At 35.2% G+C, this 10049-nt stretch overlaps 1 protein-coding gene across 1 annotated transcript; it reads right to left on the minus strand.

The window, feature by feature from the left end:
• Positions 1–435: 435 nt before the first annotated feature.
• csf1a (colony stimulating factor 1a (macrophage)) lies at positions 436–9142 on the minus strand. Its single transcript, XM_060858586.1, has 9 exons — positions 8874–9142; positions 6742–6855; positions 6550–6612; positions 5884–6054; positions 3893–4082; positions 2980–3726; positions 1936–2120; positions 1676–1717; positions 436–978 (listed from the first exon to the last, which is right to left on the minus strand). Exons 1-8 carry the CDS (start codon positions 8904–8906, stop codon positions 1685–1687), a joined length of 1536 nt encoding a protein of 511 aa, XP_060714569.1. The 5' UTR covers positions 8907–9142; the 3' UTR covers positions 436–978; positions 1676–1684.
• Between the last annotated feature and the right edge of the window lie 907 nt (positions 9143–10049).

The following is a 10049-nucleotide window of genomic DNA, read 5'->3' on the forward strand; positions in this document are numbered from 1 at the left end:
CATCATATTTGAACAAGTCTTGCATTATGTGTTACATTAACCTCCACCTTCATTGTCCAAACAGTCTGCTAAACAGAATGTGAAAAGAGGAGATGTTGATGAACAAATCTCAAGGTTCTCGATTATGCCAATGTCTATAAAAGACAACATTAGGAGGCTATGAGATTTGCATGCTAATTGGAGCTTCCAGTGTAATATCAAGGTGCTCATGCAATGTGCTCATGCTTGTTAAAGTCTATATAATCTTTGAAATACTCTTGACAAAAGAGAAGTGACTATTGTTATTATTATTATTATTTTACTGTTTTATTTTATTTTATTTAATTTTTTTTTTTTTTACTGAAATTAAGCTTTTTACGTGTAGGTCCCCTGTACTATTTGGCAGCTTGGAAAACTCAGTACTGAACAAATACAGCAAATAAACAAGAGACTGAATTACTTTAGTTAAAATCAGGTGATCATTTTATTATATTTTTGTGGATAATTTTTTTTGGACAAATAGCCAGATTCACTTATTATCTAATTGTATTGGGCATTAATACAGAAAGTTTCATCAGAAAGTCTTTTAACACATTCTGCAAGATAAGTAAAGGTAAAAAAACAAAAAACATTTTAAATGTGTGCACAACTTTAAAATAATAATAATAATAATAATAATAATAATAATAATAATAATAATAATAATATCATCTGCAATCGTCTCAGCCCAATAACTTTAACTTCATGTACTGTATAATAATACTTCAAAAAAAATAATATTGCTTTTGCTATGCGTATGTGTCTGTATGTGTTTGTGCTATGAATAAAACATAAAACATCCTTTAATGTTAGTAAACTGTTTTCGTTTATGAAAAATGTCCATTTTTCTGTTCCACAACATTCACTCAACCCTGTTAAATGAACACAGTCACTCCTATGAAATATTTGAAATATTCCACAAGTTACATGTTCAACAGGAAGCAGCGTCATCCAAATTTCCTGAAGATCAAAAGAAAAACAAAATGTTTAGTTCTATTGTTCTTTTTTAATTTATTTTTTATAATACTATAGTAGGACTGATTTAAACCCTGATAAACTTTAAAGCAAGCTGTGGCATTGTTAACAGGGACACAGAAATAATGAAATCTTTTTCCTGAGTTGGGTTAACACATTTTTTGATGGTAAAGCTTTCTTAGATTCAGTTTTGAAAGAATTACAAGTACCACAGTCATGGAATTATGAGGCACTCTAATGAATTCCAGTGAGAATTTTTCCCCCTCATGAGAATTGTTAGCGTCCATTCAGTCATGTTAGTAATTTAAAAGAGTGAGAGAGAGAGAGAGAGAGAGAGAGAGAGAGAGAGAGAGAGAGAGAGAGAGAGAGAGAGAGAGAGAGAGAGAGAGAGAGAGAGAGAGAGAGAGAGAGAGTGAGAGGGAGAGATAGAGAAAGAGAGAGAGAGTGAGAGAGAGAGAGAGAGAGAGAGAGAGAGAGAGAGAGAGAGAGAAAGAGAGAGAGTGAGAGAGAGAGATAGAGAAAGAGAGAGAAAGAGAGAGAGAGAGAGAGAGAGAGAGAGAGAGAGAGAGAGAGAGAGAGAGAGAGAGAGAGAGAGAGAGAGAGAGAGAGAGAGAGAGAGAGAGAGAGAGAGAAATCACATGTAAAATACTTATATAAAGAAGGAATATATGTAGCAACCCACCTGTTTCCCTCATAGGTATAGAGTCCTGACTTTTTGTAGATTCTTGATTTTTGAGCAAACAAACAAAAGAAAAACAAACAACATAATGTTAAAATTCTGGAAAGGTTCTGTATGCTATATGCCTGAAACCCACCGTTGCTCAGAAAGAATAATTGTTTAAATCTTTGCAGTAATAACATTTCAATTCCACTTCATATATAAATAGACTGTTTGATATTCAGTGCATGGCAGAAAACACATGCCAAAAAGTAAAATCTCACCCGCTGCTGCTTGTAGTAGCAAATAGCAGTGATGAACAGCAGTAATACACAAGCAGCTGTAATCAGGAATGCTGTATACACAGAGATCTGCACAAGATGGTACTCTTTTTCCCCAGTGTGTCTCTCTACAAGGCCTCTGGATCTCTGATCTGATCTGTCTTCAGTGCTCTTGTCACATCTGGAATCTGAGAAAGACCAAGAAGTTTTATCTATAACTATCTTACAAAGGAGTGCACTGCTATCATAAAGGGTTCCACACTTTATAAAGCTAAGGATCCTTAATGAATATTTTTTCTTTGGCGGTCTCTCAAAAAAGTCCTACGTTTGGGAATATGTTCCAAAATATTAGTAAGTACAGTACACTTTTTGTTTGGGGAAAAAAAATAAAGAAAAATCTAATGCTAGATTCATGCATACAGCGTGAAACTTTATCACTACGGCCAGTAAGTTGTCAGTAGCCATTTCTACTTCTGGTTGCCATAGTAACAATGTTTATCAGTGGGAGGAGCAACTATCATTCCATTTGACAACAAAGAGTTTTCTTGCCACTGATATGCAACAATATGAGAGAGAGATATGAGAGAGAGATAAGAGAGATATGGCGTTTTTGCTCAGATCAGTTACACTCTCATTGGTAATCACTGCAACAAGTCACTCTACATTTGCATAAAGGTCATCGCTGGACATATCTGGTCACCAATAGTTACTGTCGCTCATGTTGCCAGATCTTGCCAGCTCTCACTGAAAATGAATGATCTTTTGTGAATTTGTCACTGCATTTGGCTATATGTTTGAAGGTAGCATAAATCTTCAACTTATCGTTCTTCAGGTTGGTCATTTCGGGGAACAGTTATAGATTATATGCAGAATCTTACATTAAGATTTTGCCTTTCAGAAATTTTTTGTAGGTGTGACATTGCTTAAAATTATATGAAGAATATCTGTATCTAGTAGCATGTAACCAACAATTGAAGCAGAATTGCAGTTTTCCTATCATGAACATATTCAGTATTAAATTGATTTATAATGGAACTTCAACTTTACCTTTGCAGTTTGGATCCTTGCTGATGATTTTAAACACATTCCCTGGTAAGGACTTGTCCATGTGAAGATGGAGTTGTGTAGGACTGTTCTGCTTAACATGATCAACAGGCTGGTTTTCTATTTCTCCGGGTGTGATTTCTAAGACCTTGACCATCTTATTCACCCTAATTCTTTTGGTTTCAGTGATCCGAGTCCAGAGCAGATTGGAGGAGGAATCAGAACGCATTCCTTGATCTCTGTTATCTAAGGATCTCTTGGAAAGTACTTGCACTGTGTTCCTTTTAGAAATTAGCAGTGTGTTGTTTTTTTCAGATGGCTGTGATGTTGCTGATAAGAGATCAGTTCTTGTTGTTATGTTTGTTAATTCACTTGTGGATGAAATGGGAGAGGATGTAACTGATTGCACATCACCTCCCATCGCTACAGAAGAATCGCTGCTGTTATCCATCAAATTTGGCATGGAGGAAGTAATGAAATTTTTAGATTCCTCATGAATGAGTTCAGGTTTGGTGTGTAGGCTTGAAAAAGGACCAGGATCTGGTGAAAGTGCAGAAATCTGATTTGGAGTTGAGTTTGGTGTTTTAACGTTGTCTGCAGGCTCAGGTGCGCTAGATTCTTCATTGTTGTACTTGAAGATGTACGCTCCTGACTGGGTGTGGGGAGATGATGGGGATGTAGCTGGAGCAGATGTGGTGAACAAAAATGAATTCACAGTGTGAGGACAAGAGCACTCACACTCTGTGGTACCTAAAACCAAACAGGAAGACGTTGTAATATATACATCTTTGTCTGATATTCTATAGCAGTTACTTTAAAAACAGTATTATAGCTAATGGTATAGGAAAAAAAATCAAGTGTTTCACTTATCTTTGTAAGTGCATCATATCTACAAGTAAAGTATTTTGATGGTTACCTGTAGTTTGGGTGGGAAGTACAGTGGTGGATTCTAAAACATTATTCGCATACTCATCCTCACAGTTCCAGTTCACTGCTTTGTCATTTTCACTCATCAGCTTTTTGTACATCTGAAATACCTCCTCTGTTTTTTTTAGACCTTCCCTGGGCAAAGACCAGTATAGTCTGGCAAACGTCTCTGGATTTTCCTAAGTAGAGTATAACACAGAAATGCAGTTATGGCAGGTAATCAATACTTGAAAAGCACCACATGCTCTGTTCATATCTATGGCAAGACTATATCTGTATCTGTTAATATTTATTTAACTCGGTCTCTTTTTTGTAAAGAATGTTTGTTTTCTAAATAGCCCTATATTAAAATCTGCTGTTATTATAAGTCATAGTGTGGCCATAAAAGCCACAAATATTAATTAGCATTTAAAATGAACTTATTTGCAGTTTGGTTAATCTCTGAAATCTCATGTTGTTCATAATGCTCCATAACACTAAAACTCATAATACCTAACTACCTAAACCCTTCATGACATTTGGCATAGGCTTATACAAACATTTTTAAGGCTTATTCCAGTTATTGTCAGCCAACATTTAGATGTGACACTTTACATTACACTTCAGTTAAGTAATAGGTTTTTTCTCCACAAAAAGTGCAATTGTGGCAGTTGAATTTGTAGCTTAATGAACTTCTGGTATGTCAGGTTAAGACTGTTCCCTATATGAGCACCAGGGGCACATTCTGGCAGGTTTTTTTGTCTTATGCCATGTGCTTTTGTTTTTGTTCTGTGTATTACATGTATTAGCCCCACCACTTCCTAAATCCATTCCTTTCCCCTGCATACTTGTTCCTTGTGTTTCCATGATTGCCCTCCCTATTTATGCCGGTTGTCTTGCATCTGTGCTTTGGCTGAGTGCTTGTATTTTGGGTTTGCCATGTCTCCAGTTTCTGTTTTTTTTATCGCAGTTCCCTTGTTTTCCCCAGTGTTTTTCCATGTGTTTGTTGTTTTCCTTAATAAACCACCGTGATGAGAGCACAATTTACCACAGTTACAAAACCAAAATTTATGAGCTTTCTGTGATGAGTCTGATAGATCATGAATACCCTATTATCAAATAATATCAGCGATAATCAAACCACATTTACTGTCCTAACACAGAAACTCACTTTACATTTACTTTGCACTTTGCATTTGGCCGATGCCCTTATACAGGGTAACTCATTTTATACAACTGAGCATTAAAGGCCTTGCTCAAGGGCCAAGCAGTGGCATATTGGTGGACCTATGTTTGGAACGCACACTTTCTAATCATTAGTCCAAAATCTTATTCACCAAGCTACTGTACCATGTCCATTGACTCTTTTTGGTTTTGAAACTTGAATTGAGGTTATGCCATTGTGCCATCAGTGGTGACACACACAGTTGACCAGATATAAACACCACATTCATTAATATAGAATGCATTTAAATATTTCATTCATTCAACCTTAGTAAGTGCCTGGTCCTGGCCACGGTGTTTATGTTACACTCAGATCCACAATTCACCATGCCTACTTACTATACTTGCATTTCCCCTTGCATTTCCCCTTGCGTTGGGACATTGTGGTAAGTCAATGGTACCATTAAATTACACCCCTACATATGTTACCCATTTAGTGTTAACACAAAAACCCTTTTTAGTTACATCTGATAAACTTTTTTATTTATTTAAAATATATCTCTAAACAATAAACATTAAGAAGCAGGTTTAAAGAATTCCAGATTTCTATTGTATTTAGATCCCGAACAAGACAGAGGTGACACTAGTAAGAAAAATAAATATCCCTAACATGACCTGAGGAAGTAAAATGAGGTAAGAGGAACAGTGCACATGATCAGATCTCTTCATATTATACCTTGTTTTCACTTTCACAGATGATTCTTAAATATTATTTTTTAAATTAAGACATTTATTTTACAATAAAATATTCAGAAAAAAATATAATTGAAATATTACCTCAATTTCTTCATTAATAGGAGGGACACATTTATTGGAATAAAGGTTGTGGATCAACACCTTTAGTGAGCTTGTGTAGTTATAGTTATCAGAACCATTTTCATATGTGAAGTGTTTATGCAAAAGTTCCAGGATGTGAGGGAACGCTGCTTTAATGTAACAGACATCACTCTGCAAAGACAAAATAAGAATATGCAAGAGATTTTATTATTTCTTGCTCACTACATTTTAATGTTCACAAATCTGCAGTATTAAAATTTGAAATTTGAAAACTTTCTCTATGACATTTCCTTCTAAAGTCAAACAGTAATGTTAGTAAAACTTTGCTGTTAGCTTTAATACTAGCTTCTTAAAATTTATTTAAAGTATTGGGATTATATTTATGTATGGCTGAACATGCCCAACATATAAAGGTGAAGAAATAAAGAAAAAACAGATGTGACAGCAGTAACTGAAGCGCTAAAGGAACTTCTAAATAGAATTTAGAAAACAGAATTTTCTGTTCATACAGGGTTTACAGTAACTACCAGGCAAGTGACAGCTCCCTGTTTACCATAAAACTGTGTATATATGTTATAGACAATTGATGTGTGAAAAGCTTATGTCATGAATGCACTTCTTTAAACTCAATTAGAAGAAAAGGACATAAAAGCATGTCATGCATACCAAGTGCTGGCGTTCGGTAAACTTGAAGGATATAGAGCAGCCACTTTGGACTTGGTTCATGATCTGAAATTAAACAATTAGAAGAAATACAGTATTACTGGCTATAGCACACATTTTTCAGTTTCTTCCACACACAAATTAAAAATTTTTTTATTCAATTGCATATTATGTTCACCAAGATTTAAGCCTTACCAGTTTTTTTAAAGTCAGGAGATGTTCCTCAGTCACAGAATATTGACATGGACCAGGAACAGCACCAGAGGCCAAATGCAAGCACAGGACAAGGCAGGAGCACAGATGCCTTATCTTCACATATAAAACAGTCACATGAGGATGGAATACACTTAAACGGTCTTTGCTTTTTCTATAAATTGCATAAACTAAATCTATACATTGACAAAAGCAATTCATAGAAAATTCAATGTTTAAGTTCTGTATTTGTTTACTACCATAGCTACTTTTAGAAGAACAAGATGAACAAGTAGGAAACAAAGAAATTGAAAGACTTTCAGTGTCTCGGACAGGGGGGTCTGAAAAAAGCACTACATTGTATTGTAGCTATTTTATATATATAAATATCAAGCCTTCAGATGGTTGTTATCCTGTTTTTTGCTATATTTGTTTGCTTTTTTGTGATTGTGGACTATGCTGAATCACACTACTATTTATGGTCATGAAAATCCCAAGAATTATTATTATATGGCCAAGAGTTTGTGGACACCTGTCCCTAGCTGAACGTCTTATTCTCATTTTGGTGCTGTAATAGCCTCCACTCTTTTGATAGGCTTTCCAACAGATGTTCATGTTCATTCTGCTACAAGAGCATTAGCGATGCTTTCCAATTCATCACCAAAGTGGGCATGTGGTAGCCTAGTGGTTAAGGTTTTGGGCTACCAATCGGAAGGTAAAAGTATTCATTGGTACTGAGGTCATTCCTTTGTTGAAGCCATTGATACTGACTCCACCCTTGACAAAGCATTTTGTCATTGATTTCACTTTGTGCACAGGAGCATTGTCATGCAGGAACATGTCTGGGTTTCTTAAATTGAAGTAAAATCTTAAAACTTCAGCATGCAAAAGCATTTTATACAGTTGTTTGCTTCCAGCTTGTGGGAAGAGTTTGCGGACGAATGACATATGGGTGTAATGGTCAGCTATCCACACACTTTTGTTCATATATTGTTATAACTGCACAGTCTCATAGTTTTTTTCAATCTTGCAGCTATAAAAAGTCTTGTCAGTTTAAATATATATTGCATTGTGGGTTTTCTTTGTATTCATAAGGTCCTACACTGGAGTGTTTATATGATATGCTAGTAATGGACTTTGGTAAATGGTTTGAATGTAAGTTTCACATTTGCATTGACTACAAGTTAAATTCTATTATAATTTTTCAATTATAGCCTACTGTTAACCTTTGTAGATTACACATGCATTATATATCATAATCATAATATGGAATATATCATAAAGTAATGCATTATCATTTTAATATTTATGCAAGGCTGATCACATTAGAATTCTGTCTGCACTGTACCATCTTGCATGCGTATTATACTCTAAATTCTTAAACTAACGAACATTTCCCGAAAGAAGGGGAAGTGGACTCATTTACTGGACGGTTGCACAAATTCATAACCAATGCCAAAAGAATGAGTCTCATGTTTATTGGTCCTGATTTTCAAACCACATTCTTCTCTGACTCCTAGTGTAGTCGTTTTTCACTTTAGAAAACTGACTCACTTCAGAAAAATAAATATCCTAATATTCTGTCTCTCTCATATCTAATATTTGGTAAATATGATCCCTTTATTTGAACAGTCAAATAAATGATTTTAAATGAAATTAAAAATAGTAGGGGGAATTACTTTGCTTTCCATTAATAGGTGTAATGGAGGCTAGAAATGCATGTCTTAATGCTTCCACCTTAAATTTTCTGTTTTAAGCACATTTCTTTCTGTGTAATTCTGTGGATTGTCATAGCATTGTCAGATAATTTGGAATGTTTAAAAAAAAAATAGAATAGATAACAGACTGAATGAAGAACATATGTACATATATATGGTCCAATACCCATTAGTACAGTGTTAACATGAAAACCCTTTTTAATGACTTCTGATAAACTTTTTTAATTACTTAAAGTAGCATCGTAAGATAATTTGGAATGTTTAAAAAAAATAGAACCAGATAACTAAAGAAGAACCATATTCATTCACAGTATTCAATATTCCAATCAAGAGGAACACTATATTATATAAAGCAGAGAAATGTTTCTGGTCCAACATATACATCACACCAAAAAAAGTTCCATTTCAAATACTTACCTTGGCCTTGTGGACTGTAGTGTGTGTGTTCATCTGGCTGGCTTAGGCAAGGAGATTGAGCAAAGTCCACATGTAGATACATTAGAGTTCTTTTGCATTTCTTCTTTGTCACAGGTAGGCTCTTCACGGCCAAAAGAAAACTTAACTTCTGTTATTTACTAGGACTAAAGAAACTTATAAGTTTTATATGCTTACTTAGTCAAAGAGTGCATCTTCTCCCGACAGGACGGATATGTGAAAAGGCTTGTACTCCCTACAGCACCAGTAAAATGTGCACAGCTGCGTCCCTCCCACCCTCCTCTTTTCCTTGACATCATGTATTTTACAAGAAATCATCCTCTGCAGGGAATTTTTGAGTTGAGAGTTAAGAAACCCAAATTACCACAAATTAAAAAGTAACATCACTTTTTGCTTTAATGCATATTTAGAAGAACAAGCAGCACTGATTCTATAGATAAAATCAGTTGAAACAAATGTATGCATATAGGTAGGACAGGAGACTACTGGAAAGAGGAGTACAGGGACTGGACCAGAGACATAGTCTACTATGATACTGACCAGGAGGAAGAGAACAAATTCTATCACAGAGGAAGGGAAGCCTGTGACTCCTAGCACTAATATCCTGAATAATAAATGCTAATTTGAGTGTGCAAGGGCATAAACGGTGCATGCAAATAAGCACGCTTTGTAGGTGATTCAACAAATAATTGCATAACCTTCATATAGATACCATGCAGACACATTCACATGTACAGTAGGGGCAATTTAGCAAAGCCAATCCACCTAATGGATAACAATGTTGGGGAAATCTATTTGAAATTCCACACAGTCAGTAACCTAAGTTCAGGATTAATCCCAAGTCTCTAATGAGGTGGGGCAGAAAGACTACCCACTGCACAAAATAAGTTATATAATAACAAGTTAAAGAGTATAAAGTGTAAAGGATGTTTCATAAAGGGCACATTGTGAATAAGACTTCTGGGATGATTACAACTGATAAAACTTCAATTCTTAGTTGTAGTAAGTATCAGGTATCCAGGTGAGATGAGGAGAAAGTGGGGTGTAGATAGTTCCTAGGAAGTGCAGAGCATTACAGTATGTTGTTTATGTCGGAACATCTACAACATCAGAAAATAAGTAGAAGTAGAGCATCAGGAATGAATCAGGTCGGACCAG

Source organism: Tachysurus vachellii, chromosome 22 (genome assembly GCF_030014155.1).
Source record: "Tachysurus vachellii isolate PV-2020 chromosome 22, HZAU_Pvac_v1, whole genome shotgun sequence".
Classification (NCBI taxonomy): Eukaryota; Metazoa; Chordata; class Actinopteri; order Siluriformes; family Bagridae; genus Tachysurus; species Tachysurus vachellii.